The sequence below is a fragment of the Tachysurus fulvidraco genome, chromosome 1 (genome assembly GCF_022655615.1).
Source record: "Tachysurus fulvidraco isolate hzauxx_2018 chromosome 1, HZAU_PFXX_2.0, whole genome shotgun sequence".
Lineage (NCBI taxonomy): Eukaryota > Metazoa > Chordata > Actinopteri > Siluriformes > Bagridae > Tachysurus > Tachysurus fulvidraco.
Genome location: NC_062518.1, coordinates 46,173,905 through 46,196,536, shown reverse-complemented (window position 1 = coordinate 46,196,536; position 22,632 = coordinate 46,173,905). Strand labels below are relative to the sequence as shown.

Genomic DNA, 22,632 nt, shown 5'->3' with positions numbered 1-22,632 from the left:
AACTAACTGCCTGGTGTAGAGCCAACAACCTTTCTCTGAATGTGGACAAAACTAAAGAGATGGTTGTGGACTTCAGGAGAGCACAGAGCGACCACTCTCCGCTGAACATCGACGGATCATCTGTAGAGATCGTCAAGAGCACCAAATTTCTGGGTGTTCATCTAGCGGAGAACCTCACCTGGTCACTCAACACCAGCGCCATCACCAAGAAAGCCCAGCTGCGTCTCTACTTCCTCCGAAGGCTGAGAAAGGCACATCTCCCTCCCCCAACCCTGACCATGTTCTACAGAGGGACCATTGAGAGCATCCTGAGCAGCTGCATCACTGTCTGGTTTGGGAACTGTACGATCTCGGATCGCAAAATCCTGCAGCGGATAGTGAGGACAGCGGAGAAGATCATTGGGGTCTCTCTTCCCTCTATCATGGACACTTACACCACACGCTGCGTCCGCAAAGGCAACAGCATTGTGGATGACCCCACACACCCCTCACACACACTCTTCACCCTCCTGCCGTCTGGAAAAAGGTACCGAAGCATTCGGGCCCTCACGACCAGACTGCGTAACAGTTTCTTCCCACAAGCCATCAGACTTCTCAATAACCGAACTGTACTATACTGAGCACAACATACACACACATCATCTGTATGGACTGCACAGACCCTCACAAAACACACACACTGTTTTGCACACTTTTCTGCTGTTTTTGCACATATTGGACAATATCTCAGTCATCTGCTGTTTTTTGCACAACTCCATATATAATCCAAAGGACCTGCTGCTAAGAATCTGCTGCTGTTCATTCTTTTACTGCACAAAATACTGTTTGAACATACAGTATTTACACCGGTCGGTCGGCGCTGTTTCTGTTACTGTTTATTGTCTTTTGTGTATTGCATTTTTTGTACTTTTTGTATTGTCTTGTAACTTAATGTCTGCACTGTTTTTTGTCCTGCACTGTCTTTTGTCCTGCACTGTCTTGCTTGTCTTGTCCTGCACTGTTTGCACCAGGTTGCACAGTTGCACTTTATGTGGCTAAGACTACTTACATGTCCTTAGCCCTGTCTTTGTTTTATGTAGCACCTTGATCCTGGAGAAACGTTGTCTCATTTCACTGTGTACTGCAACAGCTATATATGGTTGAAATGACAATAAAAAGCTTCTTGACTTGACTTGACTTGACTAGAGGCAGAGACATAGGTCACGATACAAAGTTCTCTTTAGTGACATCTTCAGTAAAACATTAAAATAAATAAAGAAACCTTCTTTAGCCAAACGAGCTACAGATCTTTTTATTGAATGAATTGAGGGACAGGGACTAGAGCTTACCAGTACAGGAAAGCAGATAAAAAGACCACGCTCATAGGGGAATCACTGCACTTCACTGTTTACACACACCCACACACAAAGTGAGATGGTCACAGCACACTTGTGAGGAAATACCACCACCAAAAACCAGTCCTTCGCCCCTAGTGCTCAGGCCCTGCCAAGAAAAAGATAGCATACATCAACCACAGTCACATTAAAACTGAGCCAACTCAAAAAAACAAAAAAAAAATAATTGACTTCACAACCAATAAATAGTTGCTCCAATAAATAAATTTCTACAAAATACAAACTAAAATGTAAAAGAGGGAAAAGGAAATAAACTTTATAACCAAATTATAAAATAGAAACTAAATCCAATACAGTTGGATAGAAAGTAACTTAAATAAGAAATCACAAAATCCAAATTAACTGTTCGAACCCCAGAAGCAATACAAATGCAACTGAAGAACCGCAGCAAACTAAAGAATCAAATCAAAATTTCAAATGAAATACTTCAAAATTAATATATTGTAGAACTAAAAACAGACAAAACAGAACAACCACAAAAGGAAAATAAACAAAAGTTAAAACTTTTGTTTTAATAAACAAAAATTTTTTAATGTTTTACTGAAAATAAACAAAAGTTAAAACTTTTGTTTAACAAAACTTAAAAGCAGGTTTGGAAACAGATCTGGAAACACGGCTGGAAACAGGACAGCACTGCAGTCATACAAACGCAGAGTGCGTGGACTGGAATAATTACAGGCCGTCACGACACCTATAAACAAAGTGAGACTGTTACTCTGTTAGACATGTTCTCCCCTTCTAATGCATATGTGCCTATATACCTACCAATCGCAGATGTCAATGTTTTATAGAAAGTCAATGGAATCTTTCACTGCAAACACCGATACAAACAGTGATCCAACACTGCGTCAGGTTCTCACAGCTTCTATTATATTTATGTCCAATTTGTGACGATACTAAACAGACATTGCCGCGCGACTCGTAGGGTCAAGGCAGAAGTGCTCTTCGAACAAATCACTGTCTCTAAAACACATTAAAACAGTGCACTTCTCGTAATCAAACACATGCAATAGCCAAGAAAACAACCAACAGCGCGTTCTCCTTACCGTCTCAAGCACTCACATCTAGTTCTGGGAAGTGACGGAAGCACATTAGCGACACGGCAAGTAACCAAGTGATGCATCCCAGGTAACCGTGCATGCTCCTGTTTTTATAGCTCCATGTAGCCACCAATAAGCTAATGCTGCACCTGCACCGTGACATAATCAGAGTCACTCCTCCTGCCACAATCTACCCCTTCCTTTTGTATCAGTGTCCTGACGATGGACTAAAGATAAATGGCAATAAATTTCAATTTCCTAACTCCATGGCCTAAACAAAGCTGAAATGGTGTTGGACACCATCTCAGGATTACTGGTAGCTCTATTCATCACCTCTCCTACAGCTCAGGGAAGATGATGGACATTAGAATGCTGACCTGCCCCAACTCTGCCTGTCCGCCGAGCAGTGTTGTAATGTAACAAAGTAAAAATACTTCGTTACTGTACTTAAGTAGAAATTTCACGTATCTGTACTTTACTTCGCTATTTAAATTTATGACAACTTTCACTTTTACTCCACTACATTTTCTAGATAAAATGTATACTTTTACTCCGATATATTTCCACTAAGCGTCTTCGTTACTCGTTACTACAAAATAAAATCAGAAGAAATGTGTGTGACTGCAATAAGGGAGGTTTGGGGTATCACTGCTCCTAGATTGCATTACGCACGTCCGCGTGCGCTACGGAGAAGCACAGGCACGCGCAGCATGCAAGCGCAGTCAGAGCGGGAGGCATTTATCTATAACGCCGGCAACCAAAACCAGTGAAATGTCACTATTCTTATTACCAGAGTTGATAGCACAAACAAAATATTAATGCAATATCAATACTAAATAGCATTTATTGATTTGGTCTTTGTCTTGTGAATATTTGTTTATTAATGACTGCATTCATTGGACACACTGTTTGTAGAGAATGCACACATACATGAACTGATTTGATTCAAGACTGCCATCATTACATCATGCATAAAATTTTGGTGTCCACTTTTGGCATTTAATAATACCATAACTTTTGGCTTACTATGTAGTCATATAATATATAATATATAACTCTTCTTGTTTTAAATTCTCACTGAGGGCTAAAAGCCCTAAAGATGAAATCCTAAAACCGCCCCTGCTCTTATGCCTACCGAAAATCACTGAAATTTTACTTTTTACTTTTACTTCAAATAGTTAAGTACATTTAATATCAGAAAATTACTTTTGATACTTAAGTACAGTAAATATCAGATACTTTAAGACTTTTACTTGAGTAATATTCTAAAAGGTGACTTTCACTTCTACCAAAGTCTTTTTCTACTACGATACTTGTACTTTTACTCAAGTATTGCTTTCTACTACTTTATACAACACTGCCGCCGAGAGGCAGCCACCTCCTCATGAGGGGAACTGAGTGGTACTTCACTTTCTACCAAAATTGCACCCGCAGGAGGGATGCCCCCTGGCAGGGATTCTTGAACCTCAGGCAGGACCAAGCACCCAGCTTCCCGAGATACCATTCCTTGAATAGTCCGAGGAGTCTCTGGCACCAAGACCACCAAATTGAAATCGGCCTCGTCGTACTCCTGAGGTCTTCCTGATTCTCCACGCCATCAGCAGACGGATCAACAGGCAAAACCTCCTTCTGAACGCAAGCCTTTAGCAGAGAACAGTGCACTCTCCGTACCTTACCCAGATTTGTAACCGGTGCAATGGAATACACCACACCTCCCTCTCCAGGAGAACAGGCCACCTGGTATACTACCAAACTCCACAAGTCTTGGATCTTGTGGCAGCCCCGCACTACATGGTCTCTTAATTAGACTAACTGACCTTCAGACAAGGGTAGATCTCTAACACCCTGGTCATGCTGCGTCTTTCGATGGTCTGCTGCAGCCGTCAGCCGTTCCCGTGCCCCCTCAAAGGCAACCTGCAATCGCCTACGATGTTCCACAGTACAACTGTGTATACTTCCTGCAGCTGGTTCGGGCACCCTACCAAGCAGAAAGTCTACTGGCAACTGGGGTTCTTGACCAAACATAAGGTAATACGGGGACTCTCCAGTCGCTTGATGAGGAGTGGTGTTATAACAAAATACCACCTGTGACAAACAGGAGGCCCAGTCTCTCTGCCTAGAGCCTGGCAATGTTCGCAACAAGTTACAAAATGTGCGATTAAATCGCTCACATTGCCTATTACCCGCCGGATGGTATGGGGTAGTACGAGACTTTCTCACCTGATAAAGCTCACACAGCTGGAGAATAAGAGCAGATTCAAAGTTACGGCCTTGGTCTGAATGAATCCGGCCCGGGACTCCAAACTTATTAAACCACTCCTCAACCAAAACTTGCGACCCACAGTCTCATGTCTTTGATCACGTGTTGGCACTGCCCTAGAAAATTTAATAAACACATGAAGGTTCAAGTACCGTGAAGTCAATGGCAAGGACTTCATTAGGCCTCGAAGCTAGTAGATGACCCATAAAGGCACATGCTGTTGACCAATTATCTTTAGTAAGCTGGCAACGTTCACATTCCTGACACCAACGGGTAATGTCAGCTAGCATATTTGGCCAATAGCACCGCTGCCGAATCAGCTCACTGGTGTGCTCTACCCTTTGATGCCCATGATGCTGATGTAGCTGCATCAAAACCTCTTCCCTGAAGACATCAGGCAACACTAATTGATGACACTCCTCACCTCCATCCGGGCGAAATATCCTCCGACGTAACACCCCTTCCTTTGCCTCTAATCTGTTCCACTGCTGGAGAAGAGTCAAAACTGGTTTATTCAGCTGCTGCCGCTCTTCTGATCCTTAATGCTGGCCCCATTCCCAGAACTTTTTTACCGGTCCTACAACAGGATCAGCCTCCTGCATAGATCGCAGATCGAAGGAAGAATAACCTGGCAACACACTCAGCGCCCTCATGTCTACCTGAGCGGCACATCCTTTGCCAATAGCCTGCCGCAATGACTCAGGAACCGTGGCACCAGCAACTAACTCCCTTGTTTCACACTGGGGAACCAAATTCTGTCAGGAGAGAGCATCAGCATTATCATTACTCCTTCCTGACCTATATCTTACCTCGAAATCAAATGCAGCCAACTCTGCAGCCCAACGTTGTTCTGTGGCTTCAAGCTTCGCTGTGGCTAGATGACTCAGAGGATTATTATCAGTGAACACAATACACTTATGCCCCAAAAGATATTCCCTGAATTTTTCAACCATGGCCCACTTAAGCACAAGAAACTCTAGTTTCATTGAGCTGTAATTAGTCATATTACGCTCAGTGGGCCTTAGACTCCGACTGGCATACGCTATAGGTCGAATCTTCCCTTCAAATTCTTGGGAGAGATCTGCCCCCAGACCCCCATGGCTTGCGTCTACTTCTAGAACGAAGGGCTTAGAAAAGTTTGCGTAAGCCAGCACCGGGGCAGATAACCTCCCTTTTAGGGCCTCGAATGCGGTCTGACACTGCTCGGTCCACGCATGAGTTAAGCTCTTCGTTTACCCGACTTGCCTCCCATTACTTCTGCAACCAGCCTATGTAGAGGTGCTGCCAATTTGGCAAATCCCTCCATGAAGCGCCTATAATAACTTGCAAAACCAAGGAAGGTTCGTAACTCGGACACAGTCTCAGGGCAACGCCATTGTACAACCGCCTCAATTTTACCTGGATCAGTTGCTACCCCTTGTGCAGATATAATATGTCCCAGGTACTTCACGTCTGGCTTGAAGAAAGCGCGTTCCTCCAACTTTGCTTTGAGACCTGCTCGGCAGGCAGAAGAAGAGAACACTGCAACATCGTCAAGATATAGAAGCAGGGACTGACCCTGCTGATCACCAAATAGTCACTCTATTATCTTCTGGAATTTACTTGGGGCATTACAAAGGCCAAACGGCATACGGTTCCAATCGAATAATCCAAATGGGGTACAGAACGCAGTCTTTGACTTATCTTGCTCAGAAACAGGGACCTGCAAGTACCCGCTGGCTAAATCCAATGTGGAGAACCAGCGAGCCCCAGTTAGTGAATGCAAAGGACTCCTCAATACGAGTGTCATGATTCAGCTCGGACTTTGGCCACGTGCAGTTTTGTTTGTTTCTCATCACGTGTCTGCCCCGCCTTCGTCTGCTCCTTCCTGTCACCACACCTGCTCCTCATTGTGTCATGATTGTCTTGTATATTTAATTGTGCCACGTTGCCTTGTGCAGCACGGAATCTACTGTTGTCTTTGTCCTGTCTGTATTCCGTGTCGTGTTTAGTGTTTCCTCTGTTATTAAACCCTGTTTTATTTTGGCTATCCTGCGTCTGGGTCCTCTTCCTGCCCAGTGTCATGACAACGAGGCAGTGGAAATGCATCCTTCCTAGTTTTAGCATTCAGGTGACGGTAGTCTACACACATGTGCAGGCTACCGTCCTTCTTTTTTACCAGCACTATCGGTGATGCATAAGGGCTGCAGCTTTCAGGAACTATCCCCGCTTCCAACAACTGATTAAAATGAGTTTTACTACCTCATATTCCGAAGGGGGAATCCGTCGATATCGCTGACGCACCAGAACATTATCCAATAATGGGATATCATGGGAAATGAGGCCAGTGCAGCCTAGATCGCTCTTGTGACCCGATAACACGGTCTGGTATTTCTGCAGTAGAGCTCTAACTTGACCCTGCTCTAGACTAGGCAAAACTGATAAGTCAAGAGATTCAATCTGTTGGGACAAGCACTTACATCTAGTTCCGGGAAGTGACGGAAGCACGTTATTGACGCGGCAAGTAACCAACTGACGCATCCCAGGTAACCGTGCATGCTCCTGTTTTTATAGCTCCATGGAGCTGCCAATAAGCTAATGCTGCAACTGCACCGTGACGTAATCAGAGTCACTCCTCCTGCCACACTAGGAACTTGGAACACTGGGAGCTCGGGAATGGCATATTTAGCTCGACAGAGAGAGAGAGGGAGAGAGAGAGAGAAATTGTTAGACATGACTGTAATCAGGTGATGGACAATGTAAATTATGTGCAAAGTGCAGACAGGGACTCATGCAAGACTAGCTGTGACAGCATATCTAAAATTACCACATATTAGTATGAAAAATGTCTGACCAAAGAATTAAACATCTATCCAACAGCTAGCTTTGTCACATAATGGCAAGTTGTTCAGTCGCTTCTGCAAATGTTGCAGTTGTGAGAATTTCATAGTATGGCAGGCGTGAAACTCTGGGACGACCTCTGTGGTCATATAATGGCAGGCTTGAAACTCGGGGACGACCTCCGTGGTCGCATAATGGCAGGCATGAAACTTGGGAACAACTTCCTAGCACCTCCAAATACACCAAAGGGCCAAAGCAGCAACAGAAAAGGTAGTAGACAGTAAGTCCACCTCAAAAACCCCTTGGAGCGAGACAACATCAGGGATACCGGCAGCACATACTGACAAAAGTGGGGCATCCTTTCAACTGGACAACAGTCTCTTTCGCCTATGAGAAACTTTGACATCTTCATATATACCACTCATCACTCTAGCCACTGGTATGGTGTCAATGCTGGATGAAAACTCTGCTATAACACCCTTACAGGCTGGAGACTCCGGCGTAGTGGCAATCTTGGAAGAGTGCTCTGGCATGGTGACCATCTTGGCGGAGGGCTCTGGCATGGCAGGCATGAAGTGAAAAGGCTTGGGTGTGGCAGGCATGACATGAGCAGGCTTGAGCATGGCAGACATGATGTGAGCAGGCTTGGGCATGGCATGAGCAGAGTTCACAAAATTCCTCCACAAAATCAGTAATGTGCCTATTCCCCTGACATAAGTGTAAAATCCTCACCACTGGATCCATAGTTAGGTCGGCTGTTCTGTCACTAGCGTAGAATGAAGAGGCAGAAGATCCAAATGCAGGTGAATTTTATTATAAACAAGGAATGATTAGATGAGACAAGACAAGACGATATGAGAAACACGAGACAGGATGAAAAACAACCAATGAACACATGATACATAAAGTAGGACATGGGGTCAAGTGAAGCAAGACACAAGAAACAGATATCAAAATAAAAGACATAGAAAACTAAACACAAGACAAAACACAAAACATATGTTATGCATGAACATCATGCTATGACATTATACCATAACTTTACAGGTCAGAACGATTTGGGTGGCACAAGAGGGACATAGTATTAGGCAGGTAGTTTCAGTGTTGTGGCTGAGTGTACATACAGTGCTGTGAAAAAGTTAGCCCCCTTCCTGATTTTTTTTTTTTTGCAAGTTTGTCACACTTTAATCTTTCAGATCATCAAACAAATTTAAATATTAGTCAACAATAACAAGTAAACAAAACATGCAGTTTTTAAATGAAGGTTTTTATTATTAAGGGAAAACAAAATCCAAACCCCCATACCCCTGTGTGAAAAAGTGTTTTCTCCCCACTGCTGTTCACTCTGCTGACTCTTGACTGCTGCACAGATCGAATCATATAATCAAGTTTGCCGATGACATGACCGTATTGGGTCTCATCAACAAGAACGACGAGTCAGCATACAGGGAGGAGGTGCAACAATTAACTGCCTGGTGTAGAGCCAACAACCTTTCTCTGAATGTGGATAAAACTAAAGAGATGGTTGTGGACTTTAGGAGAGCACAGAGTGAACACTCTCCGCTGAACATTGACGGATCATCTGTAGAGATCGTCAAGAGCACCAAATTTCTTGGTGTTTATCTAGCGGAGAACCTCACCTGGGCACTCAACACCAGCGCCATCACCAAGAAAGCCCAGCAGCATCTTTACTTCCTACGAAGGCTGAGAAAGGCACATATTTTTTGTATTGTCTTGTAACTTTGTTACTGTCTTGTTTGTCTTGTCCTGCACTGTTTGCACCGGGTTGCACAGTTGCACTTTATGTGGCTAAGACTACTTACATGTCCTTAGCCCTGTCTTTTTTTTTATGTAGCACCATGATCCTGGAGAAACGTTGTCTCATTTCACTATGTACTGCAATCAGCTATATATGGTTGAAATGACAATAAAAGCTTCTCGACTTGACTTGACTTGTGACCTCAAGCTGAAGCGAACAGTCAAAGTACTGAACTGATTCCTATTGAGAAGCTGTGGCATGACATTAAAAAGGCGGTTTCTGCTGAAAAACCCTACAATGTGGCTGAATTACAACAATTCTGCAAAGATGAGTGGACCAAAATTCCTCCATAGCGCTGTAACAGACTCACTGCAAGTTACTGCAAATGCTTGATTGCAGTTCTTGCTGCTAAGGGCGGCACAACCAGTTCGTAGGTTTAGGGGGCAAGCACTTTTTCCACAGCACCATGTAGTTTTGGATTTTGTTTTCCCTTAATAATTAAAACCTACATTAAAAAAAAAATGCATGTTGTGTTTGCTTGTGTTATATTTGACTTATATTTCAATTTGTTTGATGATCTAAAACATTAAATTGTGACAAACATGCATAGAAATAAAACATAAGGAAGAGGGTCAACACTTTTTCACACCACGGTACGTCTAGTTTCTCTCTCTCTCTCTCTCTCTCTCTCTCTCTCTCTCTCTCTCTCTCTCTCTCTCTCTCTATTTTTGTTCCCTCTCTCTATAAGCAAACAGGAAGTGGTAAAACTTTAACACACACCACTGCTCTGTCAGTCAGTCAGTCATTAGAGGGACAGGATGGAGCTCAGTCCACTGCCTGTGATGCTCTGTGAGTAAATGTTCTCTTTGTGTCTTCATTAGAGTGAGTGGTGGGGTATAAAGTTGTTCATCTGCAGTCTGAATGTCCTGAGTGATGATCTTATTGTGTGATTAGGACATTGTGTGTACTTCATCATGACTGTTCAGGTGGATCAGTGTCTCCATATCTGTTATGAGAAGGGTTAAGTTTGATGTGTAAATACTCTCAGTAACTATGATAGTTCAACAGATAAGAGTACAATTAGAGCAGGGTTTAAATCATCTAATGAGAGTTAGTCTGTAATGTTGGAATCTGTAGTTGATGATTGCCTTCTGGTGGTGTTTCCTGTATACAAAATTACAGGGAAAAAAAATTATGTAATAATTAAACATTATTGCTTAATTATTTTATAATTTCTTGAAATTCCAGAATTTTCAGAATAATCTCGAAATACACATGTTTAAAAGTATTTGTCATTTCTGACTGGTGAGATCCAAAAACATTTTGTTTAACACACACGCACTCACACACACACACACACACACACACACACACACACACACACACACACACACACACACACACACACACACACACACACTATAACTGTTTTCTGACATGCAAACGTCTTCAGGACAGAAACGTTTATATTTTGTGGTTCTGTGTTTTTTATATTTATTTATTAAAATATAGATTAAATTAAATCTTGGTGAGAAAACATCTGTAAGTGAGATGTTTGGGACATGTCTGTTTCTGTTGTGTTTTTGTTTACGTTGTCATGTGGGTTTTTGTTCTGATTCATGTCTTGTCTCCGCCCCTGTCCTGTCATTGGTTGTTGTTCTAATGTATCTGGATTATTCTCACCTGTTTTCACTTTAACCCTTGATTTGTCAGTGTGTTTAAACCCCTTTGTTTCACCATGTATTTGTCTTGTAACTTTTGTTACTGCTGTGTGTTTAGTCTGCAGATGTCCTGATCTAGTGTTTGTTTTTGTTTCATTTCTGTGTCACAGTTTTATGAAGACAAACATTTTCTTAAGATTTAGATGAAACACCTCCAGACTCCACAGGTTTAGAGGGTTTTAAGTTATATACAGATAAATTAGAGAACTTTTATTGTTTATTTAAAGACACATAATTGTGTGTGGATTTCCTTATTAGTGATTTTCTGTGTTCTAGATGGTGATGTGATCCTGGAGAGTCCTGTCCATCCTGTGACTGAGGGGCATCCTCTGACTCTACGCTGTTTATATCACAACCCAAATCCCTCAAACCTCCGAGCTGATTTCTATAAAGATGGATCAGTTCTCCAGAACCAGACTACAGGAGAGATGATCATCCAAACTGTCTCAAAGTCAGATGAAGGTTTCTACCACTGTGAACGCCCAGAGAGAGGAGAGTCACTGAAAAGCTGGGTCTCAGTCAGACGTGAGAAATCTTTTGAGAATTTATTTTTTATTATATTCGCTTTTTAAAGAGTTTCTATGTTTAACTGCTAAAATTCTGCACTTTTTCTTCAGTCTCAGGTCCTATATCCAATGATGGAACATTTGGACTGGTTGTTTGTTTGGGATTTTTGTTCATCGCTTTTCTGATCTTAATGATGCTGCTGTGGTCCTACAAAAGTAAAAAAGGTCAGATTACTACATTAACTATGTTATGTAGAATATAACCAGAATTGCAAAAGAATAAAGTAAATTTTGATGAATCACATAATCATGGACAATAACTAAAGGTAAACAATAACTAAGTGTTGATGAACAGATCTTTAAGACTTAAGTCAATATTATACTGTGAGATATGAATCTGGTGACGGTGCAAGAAATAGTTTAAATTTTGTGTAGATTCTAAAAAATATAAAACATATTTGCACATACTAAATATAGAACTATTAACTGTAATGTACTGAATACTATATAGTCATATAATACATTGTTATAAACCATCAACATGTAAAATCTGAAAGTTTTGTGATCACAAGAATTCAATAAAGAAATAAAAATAATAATCCATGGCCTCTTAGGACTTCTGTATATTTAAATATTATTTAAATACAAATATATTATGTAAATATATATTATGCTATACATATAGTTATTGTATCTATAATAAATAATTATTTTTGTTCCTACTGTATAATTGACCTTTTTGTACACTCTGTTTAATATAAAATGTATTTGTCAGTATGTACACACTGCTCAGATGTTGGATCTCTCTCTCTCTCTCTCTCTCTCTCTCTCTCTCTCTTTCTCTCTCTAGAAAAGCAGAAAAAAAGTCACTGTGTGATGGTGAATCATAAAAGAGTTTAAAGATCTACTCTAAAAAAAAATCTCTAGACTCTAGAGACTGATAATGACTGATGTTTAGGTTGATGAGTTATGACTGATGTATTAAAAGGCTACAGATCATTGGGATGGTTTTGTTCTCTTCTACTGCAGGTGCTGACAGTGATGTGACTTATGCTGAGATTGAACTGAAACCAATGCTAAAAACAAAGAGAGTAAAAGGTAGGGCAAGATGAAGTAATTATATTTATTCATGTAACGAATAAAACACTGTATGGACAACAGTTAGTGTGAATAACAGATTTACCAGCCTGTCAAACCTGCTATTAACAAAAGTTTTTATTTTCCTATAATAGTACATCCTCAAGTGTATTACTCCCCTTATATCACAGCAATAAAACATAAAGCCTATAAAACACCTTCTGACCAAACAGTTGTGAGAATTTAGCAACATTGTGGTATATCATGTATATTTACTCCTTTAGATGAGTTGTATGTTTTAATTTATTTATTTTTCTGGAAATTAATCAGTGAGTTGTTTCTTCCTCCCAACTAGAGACAGCCATTGTGGGTGATGAGACTGTATACTCAGATGTGCGGATGCACATGAAGGTAAACCTCTTGATATTTATAAAGCTTAAAAGACAATCACAACACCCTGAAGTAAGAAAAAGTAGTTCAAAAGTGCATCAAGTAGAATTTCTACACACCATTAGCATGTGAACCACAAAAACATTAAAACTATCATGGTTTAATCTTGATATGACATGGATATGAACATGTATGCAAAATCCTGTCTTTCAATATCTGTGGTGGTCAGAGGTGTTCATCCATGTTAGTTGGTATTTGAGCAGTTAGCTATGAACATACAAGCCTAATAATTTACTTCTTTTTTGATGCTTATAGTTTGTACCATAATTGATGGCAATATCATGAGAAATGTTTTTCTAGTCATATTTATGCATTTATGTTCTATTTCTCTGCAGTGACCCGTGTGTCTATGTACACTGATGAAGCCAGTGTCATCAAATAGTTTGTGTTTGCCTTCTGTTATTGTTCCTTAAAATATTCAGCTGTTACTCTTTTATATTGATATTTTATTGGATGATGCCAAACCTGGCAGCTACTCTGAAAATTTGTTTAAACAATAACTAATTTGTACCACAACATCATGCTGTCTCTGGAGATGTGTCACAAAAGTTCAGTCATTGGATCAAGTCTTAACCCTGCAGCTCCACCTATAGGCATTCTTGCCCTTAACAGAATGACATCCCAGGAAAGTGTGACTTAAATTTTACTGACCAAATTCTTTAATGCAGTGCTCATTATCTTCTGAAGCCCAAATCAAGAAATCTAGATAAGACTTGCTGGGGCAAAGTACCAAAGTATGGTACAAGTAGCCATGTTGTATGGCTACTTGTACATTATCTGTACAGATCTGAGCTGGTCTGGAAAGGGGCAGCCTGCCTACAGCTGGGGACCATTTTGTCCATAATGTGGACTTGGTCTGCTCTTCAGTAGAGTAGCATTGACATGTAATTTATGTCAGGATTCTGTTGCACAGTTATATGCCAAAATGTGGCTAAATTAAACACATTAGTTTGGTTTTAAGAATTTGTTTGACTGTCAGTACTTTATGTGAAAAAAACAATGAACTGTAGTTTGGGTGTAAAAGATTATCACCCCTAGTGTGTATAATGATGTACAGTATAAAGTATATAGTGTATATTTGAGTTGGACATTTCCTGCTGGGTATAAACATACATTTTGGGTTTTGAATTAATGATGCAATTTATATCACAACATGGCTTTACAATTATGTTGCATGCATTCAGATAATAACACAAATGCTCTGCACTTGCTTATTTGATAATGCATTTGTAAAAAAATAATAATAATAATAATAATAATACATTTTTTACATTCCATATTGTTGTTGTTGTTGTGTTCAACTTATAGATTAAGTATTGGTCATATCTACAACTCCAGACTTCAGTGTGGCCTATGAACAACTTCATGTTCACAGTTACCCAATTACTGATTGCAAACACCCGGTCTCAATTACCTATATATTATTATAAACACTTGTAGGGTTTGTGGCTGCACACACACATTAATTATATTAGATCACATGACCAGAACATGTTCATTACAAAAATACTTGATATTGGAAGAGTATCTTTTGTGTTTTAATCACTTTTACTGATAAATCTCTGACCCACTCAAAGAATATCTTGTCCACTTACCCACATCATGTCCCATTACATCTGCAGTGTGAAACTCCAGATTTCACTCCAATATGCCATCATTCAACAGATAGAGGGCGCTGTCCCCATTTATGTAGAAACTTAACAGAGACATTAAACATTTCACTTATTTACACACTGTTACATATGACTTTGAGTGTGAAAATGAATAATTTTAGTCACAAAAACATTTCTGTGTTGTGATTAAAAACACATATTTCTTTCCCACCCACAACAGGAATAGTGCTGTTATGAATGAAACATCTGCTACATCTCCCGACCGCCACCAGAGGGAACCTTCACCCGAGTTTTAGCGACATCCTGACATCATCCCCCACAAACCACCACTCCTGTCATGATTACACCACCAGCTGTTTCCCATTTCCCACGCTATAAAAGCTGAACTTGAACCTTTCCCCAGTGTGAAGTCTCGACTAGTGTTTACTGTAATTCTGAGTGTTTCCTGGTTGTTATTCTGTTTTCCGGTTTTGACTCTGTTTGATTTTCTGAATCTCTGATTGTTTGCTGCCTGCCCCGACCTGTTTTTTCGTGTTCACAGATTCTGATTATTTGCTCTCTACATTGTTGTGTTTGCCGGCTCTGACCCCCGCCTATTGTAATACGATCTCCTAATAAAGCGTGCATATGGATCCGCCGTTTCCTGACGCCTCATTACAAGTGCCATGTGTCCTAAACAGTGAAATTATATAAACTGTATTAGTCTGTGGGGGAAAAGAAAAAATCCACCTTTACGCTATTTTAAGCTATAATCACAAAACCATTAAATAAATAAATAAATAAATAAATAAATATTCTCTCATTTTATTGTTCTTATTATAGGAAAGAGAAGTTATAATGTTTACAAGTTAACACATATCTTCACAGAATATTGTGTGTGATTATATTTCTTTATTGTTCCTTCAGACCATTACTACAGACAACTTTGGAGTATATGACAACAGAGACTGTTTAATAAATGCATCTTTGTAATGAACCTCTTCTTCATGTAAATGATGTGGTTTCACTCTGCAACTTAAATGCTTGTTAAATAGATATGTTTTTAACTGGGACTTAAATGTACCCACAGATGTGATGTTTCGTAGTTTAGGAGTCAGCGAATTCCATAATTGTGGAGCATTTATACTAAATGACCTTCCACCAACAGTAGACAGACGGAAAGGAGGGATGGACAACAAACCAAGTTCAGCTGATCTAAGGGACCGGACAGGGCGGTAAGGGGAGAGTAGGTCGGAGAGATATTGGGGAGCAAGACCATTTAATGCTTTGAACGTTAGAAGCAATACCTTAAAGTGTATACGTGATGCTACAGGTAGCCAGTGAAGGTCATGAAGCAGTGGAGTAATGTGAGCAGAGCGCCTAGTGGAGGTGAGAACTCTTGCTGCTGAGTTTTGAACATACTGTAATCTTGCGATAAGATTTTTTGGAAGACCAAGAAATAAGGCATTGCAATAGTCCAGATGTGAAGTGATTCGTGCATGAATTAAGGTTTCAGTATCAGCTATGGTGAGAGAAGATCGGAGACAGAGTGCTAAAACAGGGGTTTCTTTGAGTATATTTAAATGAATTGACTAAACCCAGAGCTCTCAAGTATCATGCATTGAGGGTGACAGTCACTCACTTGGGTCTTTTGTCACTTTTGTCACTCAGAAAAATTACTATTTATCATATATTTAATATGCCTCAGCGCCCAAAATGTATCTTTCCGCACCGCCGTCTCTGTGGAACCGGGCAGGAAGGCCGAGCATCTCCCCTGGAGTTCTTAGTCAAGCATAACACTTATCAGCCAATCAAATGAAGAGGCTACGCAATAGCCAATCAGATAATAGCACTATTGTATCTGGGTAAGATTTAACGCAACAACCCATGACAAAAAAGCATATCCTGGAATTGTTCAGCATCATCCTCGTTCACCCACAGAGAAAACCACTGGAGCTGCGAGCATCACTTTGAGCACACAGTAAAGCCGCCTTCACACTGAACACGACAAATGACCGCCGATAAACCGGAAGTCATTCATTTCCTATGGAGAGTCGCAAAGTCACTGTGTGAGGTGCCGACCATCTGCGGATGCGTAATTTTCGGATCCGTTTTGAGCGTTGGATCCGTAAAAATTTTTTAACTTGTGCGACTACACCGCATCTGATATGCCGACCAGATGTGATGTATTCCAATGTTGTCCAATCAGGTTCGTGTGCGCGAGGTGATAAGAATTATTGAAAAGTATTAATATTAACTTTAGTAATTTTTAAATTTTATCAAAAACAATCTTTTTGTTTTAAATACATTGTTATTGATAAAAAAATAATAAATTATTAATATTTATAATGTATTATTTTTAATGTTGTGTCCATGTTTCCTCAAAAATTATTTGTGATCTTTCTGGATTTATTGTTGCATTGATTGTTTGTATTTACTCCTTAATTAATTAATTCATTCATTCACCATGATAAATGGAGGGAGAATACAGGCTCTAGCTTTTGCTCTGCTTTACTGGAGACGCAAAAGAAAACATTGCAAATCAGTGTGGATAAAACACTACCAGACTCGGAGAAAAAGTCTCTGTGAGTATCACCGTTTAGTGCAAGAGTTGCGCCTTAATGGAGAAGATTTTCATGGTTATTTTCAGGTGCCATGATCATATAGTAACGGGTTTTCCGAGACAGCAAGAATTAGCTTCTCTCCCATGTTGACGTCTACACGATCATATTGCACATTCCGTGCAACTGTCACTAGGGGACCAAATCCGACAGTCGTGTCCGTTTGTCGTGTGCAGTGTGAAGGCAGCTTAAGTCATGATCCCCTGTTTTAATGTTACAACATATTCACAACTTGTTTGACACAAACAATGACATTTTGACTGCTGTTAGAGACGTTTCCCAGATAATGAGCATGAGTTTTTCATGAGTGTCTGTAACTTAGCCAACAGTTTTAAAGCCTGTTCACTGACAACACCTGCTCAGAACAAGTAGTCTAGGCCAGTGGTTCTCAAACTGGAGGCCCTGAGATGGAATAAGTAGTCTAGGCCAGTGGTTCTCAAACTAGGGGCCATGAGATGGTGCCAGGGGGCCTCAGTTCACTGACAACACCTGCTCAGAACAAGTAGTCTAGGCCAGGCCATATTTAAAGGCCATATTTAAAATATGTCTTCAAAACTTGAGAGCCCTGTAAACCATAAGTAAACACTTTAGACTCTTTATGATTGGACAACATAAACTGGGACTCCAGGTCACTCGTGTTTAGTCAAGTAGCTTTTATTGTCACTTGAACCACATACAGTACAGCCGGTACAGTACACAGTGAAATAAAAATTTCATTACTGCACCTGCAAGAGTGGAAGCTAATAGATGCGCAAAGACATCCTGTAAGTACACATATTAGTCTGAAAAATATCAACGTTTGAATTCCCACCTGTTATCCGCCTGACACGTAGTTCCTGCCTAGCTTTGTCACCAAAAGAGAAACAAATTTAAACATCTACTTAGGGTTATGAGCTAACCGGGAATTAGCCCTCTAGCCCCCCGTCCTCTAGCCCCCTAGAAACACCCCCGAGCCCCCTTATATCAAATGGATGTAACCTGCTGGCTGATCTGAGTTGCGTATGCTCGAACACAATTTTTTTTGTACAGCAGCACCATTTAGACAATGGTTATGATGGTTATGATTATATTTGCATAGGAAGACATTATTATCTGGGTAACTGTTGGTTTTTTTTTTTGTTTGTTTTTCATCTTTTCAGCTTCGAAAAATTTTAAGAAGATTTGATAAAAGCAACAATCAATTTGTCAAAAATTTGGACAGTAAACAATAACTGCAATATAAACAATATGTTATGACAGAAAACCACACAGCACAAACACTGACAACTTTCGAACAGAACTGATGGTACATATGTATAAGTCCTGCACCTGTCATATACACCAGATATCCAAACAAAGTCCTATCCAGACACACAAGAAAGGTTATACACAGTCGTGGGCGCTCTCTCTCTCTCTCTCTCTCTCTCTCTCTCTCTCTCTCTCTCTTGTACACTCTCCCTATTAGCAAACAGGAAGTGGTAAAACTTTAACACACCCCCCTGCTCTGCCAGTCAGTCAGTCATTAGACGAACAGGATGGAGCTCAGTCCACTGCCTGTGATGCTCTGTGAGTAAATGTTCTCTTTGTGTCTTCATTACAGTGAGTGATGGGATATAAAGTTGTTCATCTGCAGTCTGAATGTCCTGAGTGATGAGCTTATTGTGTGATTAGGACATTGTGTGTACTTTATCATGACTGTTCAGGTGGATCAGTGTCTCCATATCTGTTATGAGAAGGGTTTAGTTTGATGCGTAAATACTCTCAGTAACTATGATAGTTCAACAGGTAAGAGTACACGTAGAGCAAGTTTAATACACAGGGTTTAAATCACATAATGGTAGTTAGTCTGTATTGTCTGAATCTGTAGTTAATGATTGCCTTCTGGTGGTGTTTCCTGTATACAAAAATGTTTAAAAAAAAAACATATTAGCATAACTAGCAATTATAAGTAAATTCCTTATAACCTACATTTCCTTTTTTGTTACTATTATGGTCCGTGCAGAAGAACATGTTCTCTCTATTGCACTTTAGTACCAAAGTAATGTACAGCACATTTAATAAAAATAAATACAAATCATTATTTATTTATTTATTTATTTATTTATTTATTATTATTATTGTTGTTGTTGTTGTTGTTGTTGTTGTTGTTATAATAATAATAATAATAATAATAATAATTATTATTATTATTATTATTATTATTATTATTATTATTATTATTATTATTATTATGTAAATAATTAAAGCAATAAATGTGTAGAAACAAACTGCAAACTCTTTAGTCCTGTACACACACAGGGCAGTGACACTGTTAGAGGCCTGAGAGCAGGTCACAGTTTGTTGGTGCAAATTTAGGTGTGAAGAAGCAGATGTGTGAAAAAAGGGTGTAGGGGGTGAAGATGGACGTGTAAAAGCAATAAGTAATAATGTGGGTAAATTTAACTAACATCACTGAACTCTTTTAAACTAAAAGGTGTCCAAACTGATAAAAAGAGAAAATATCTTATAACCTACAGTAACATTTCTGTTATTATTATGGTCTGTACTGTGAAGCATCTCAGTACTATAAGTTTATTCTAATACACACTATCACCAAACTATTGTCTAGTATCATTTACTTATTTGTGTCAAATCTATCAAAGAATTCTACAGAAATAAACATTTCTCATTAGCCTTGTACACTGACACACAGGGAAAAGACAGTTTTTTTAGAGACCTGAATACACAGAGAAGTGCACAGTTGTGGTTTAGCTTTTTTCTTGTTTTACTGTAAATTCAGTGTTGTGAGTTCAGCAGTGAAGAAGGGGAGGAGGCGTGAAACTGAAAATATTTGCATGTTGCATGTTTTCAAGATGTTGGTGCTAAATTCTGAGCCTTGCATCATACAGTAAATAGTATATACCCCATCTTCACACTTATCAGCCAAGCTTTTTTTTTCACTGTGAATTTGAGTTTGACTCCCCTGATCTACATCATGAAACAGAAATCATGGTTCATTAAACCAGACATCCTTTTTCATACCTTTAACTGTACAATTTCTATGAGCCACTAAGACAAGCTCATACTGAACCATTACCATCACAGAGCAGGTGTAAGATACGAGCCTGTAATTAACTGAGTTTTAAAAAATTTAACACATTATGACATTAGTTAGAATTGCAGTGGCACAGAGGTAAGAAATCTACATTAGAATTCATTTAATTCTTTTGGAATTTCTGCTTCACGGTCCTGACTTCTGGTTGACTGAACCAAAAGATGAGACAAAGAGGGAGTGGAAACACCTTTAAATGAGTAAATAGACTAGAATCTCTTACGCCAACAAGACTGTAAAGACCTTTAATAAAACCTTTTCACACAAAAAAGCCTGATCAATGACCAATTAGAAAGTAAAGAATTAGTAAAGGCCCTTCCTGTTTAAATTGATGATTAAAAATGATTGCTGTCTTGCCCTGCTGTTGATTGTTTGCTCCGCCCACTCATTTGTTACCATGGACACTAATTGCACTCAGTCTCTTCCCCAGGTGTGTTGTCTTAGTCTCTGATTGTCTCTGCTTTGTGATTGGTTCCTGTTTGCTATATCTACTCTGTTTGTTCACTTTCCGGGTGTTAGTCGTTGTTGGAATGTTGTGTGTTTCTGTTCGATGTTCCCGTTGCCTGTTCTCGCTGTGTTCTGCCTTGTGTTGTCTGCCTGTTTATCTGTTTCGTGTGTTGGATTATTAAAACTTTAAAACTGCACTTGGATCCTCACTCGCCTTTGTCTCATCGTAACAGAATGATCCAGCTAGGATGTAAAAATAATTATGACTGGTGTACTGTTGAGGAAATTAATACTTTTTTGGATAAAATAAAAGGAAAAGCAGGTGAAGAAAAGTGAGTGATTATTTCCCCGACCTTGACAAGTTTGTCTTTTCTGTGATGTGGGCACGGAAAGTGAGCAGTTATAAAGAACTCTCTCAACAGAAACATTTTTGTGTTAAAAAATAATAAATCACAGTAATTGGATGAGACAAATTGAGTCAAAAAGAAAGGCTATTGAGAGGGATAGTAAAATAAACATGCTATTCTTTACTTCCTTCTTCATTGTTTCTTTTCTCTCTGTATATTTTGACCTCAAATATGAGTAAAGGGTCTCCATACAGAGCTGTTGATTCTACACCTACTTCTGTCTTCAGAGCTGATTATATATTTGCAAACGAGACATGGATGGGGCTTAAAGATACACGAGAAATTTAGATCAAGCCACAAGCCACCCTCACTGCCAAAAGTCAAGAATTTAAGTCATTTTTTTCATGTGATTATTGTCATCATTGTTTTAATCAATGCTTGTGACAAATATTCTGGGTTGCTGTTTCAAATTAACATGATACATTATTGTAGCTGGACGTGTGTGTGTGTGTGTGTGTGTGCGCGCCATGCCGCGTGTGCAGTTCAGAGAGAGTTCTCGCAATACACTTTTTGAAGCAATGGTGAAGCATCATAGATGTAATTAATGAGGATATGAAGCTAGTGGGTGCAATTGTTGAGGATGCAGAAGATAGGGATAGGTGGAGAGCAGTGGTGTAGTCCTTGAAAAAAAGGAGTATACTACTACCTGTAGTATTATGTTACTTACGATAATGTTATGAGGCATGCAGTATGCTTGGGAACCTATATTGGGGGTGTTACGGGACTGGGGGAGGAGAATAAAAGTTTGTTTAAGAAGTTATGGTCGGCTGTCGCGTGGTTCATTATGAAAGGTTTATGTTGTACCTATTAAACGACAGAACATGGTGTCAGAAGTATAGCGGGTGTGCGTTATGCACGGGTTGTTAGCAAACTTGTATTCTGTATATTTGTAGTTTCGTTTGTGCCGTCAGCGTGAAGGATTGGCGAGACGAGTTAGCACGGCGCTATCATGGCTCAATTTCAAGTCTCTCCGCCGGAGAACTTCACGTTCAAAGCGGATGACTGGCCGAAATGGATAAAACGTTTTGAGAGATTTCGTGTTGCATCTGGCTTGGAGACACAGGCGGATGAAAATCAGGTGAATGCCTTGATCTATACGATGGGGGAGGAAGCCGAGGATATACTCACCTCCCTGCATTTAAGTCCTCAAGCGGCGAGTGACTATGAAGTAGTAAAGAACAGATTGAATGATCACTTCGTAGCTCGAAGGAACGTGATTTTTGAGAGGGCGAAGTTTAATCAGCGGCAGCAAGAAGTGGGCGAGTCCGTGGATCACTTCATAACGGCGTTGCACTGTTTAGCCGAGCACTGTGGATACGGCGATCTGCACGATGAGATGGTAAGAGATAGACTCGTCGTGGGTCTGACAGATAAAAGGCTGTCAGAACAGCTACAGCTGGACCCTGAATTGACACTTGAGAAGGCTGTCGTTCGAGTTCGACAGAGTGAACTAGTAAAAAAACAACAG

The 22,632-nt window shown here is 39.9% G+C and overlaps 1 protein-coding gene across 1 annotated transcript in view; it reads left to right on the top strand.

The window, feature by feature from the left end:
* LOC113633973 (B-cell receptor CD22-like) overlaps positions 1–15,424 on the top strand; it is a 352,956-nt gene extending 337,532 nt beyond the window's left edge. Inside the window, exons 13-15 of the mRNA XM_047813882.1 lie at positions 12,530–12,598; positions 12,933–12,988; positions 14,861–15,424. Of these exons, the coding sequence (XP_047669838.1) occupies positions 12,530–12,598; positions 12,933–12,988; positions 14,861–14,866 (131 nt within the window). The 3' untranslated portion in view covers positions 14,867–15,424. The remainder of the gene's footprint in view (positions 1–12,529; positions 12,599–12,932; positions 12,989–14,860) is intronic.
* The last annotated feature ends 7,208 nt before the right edge of the window (positions 15,425–22,632 follow it).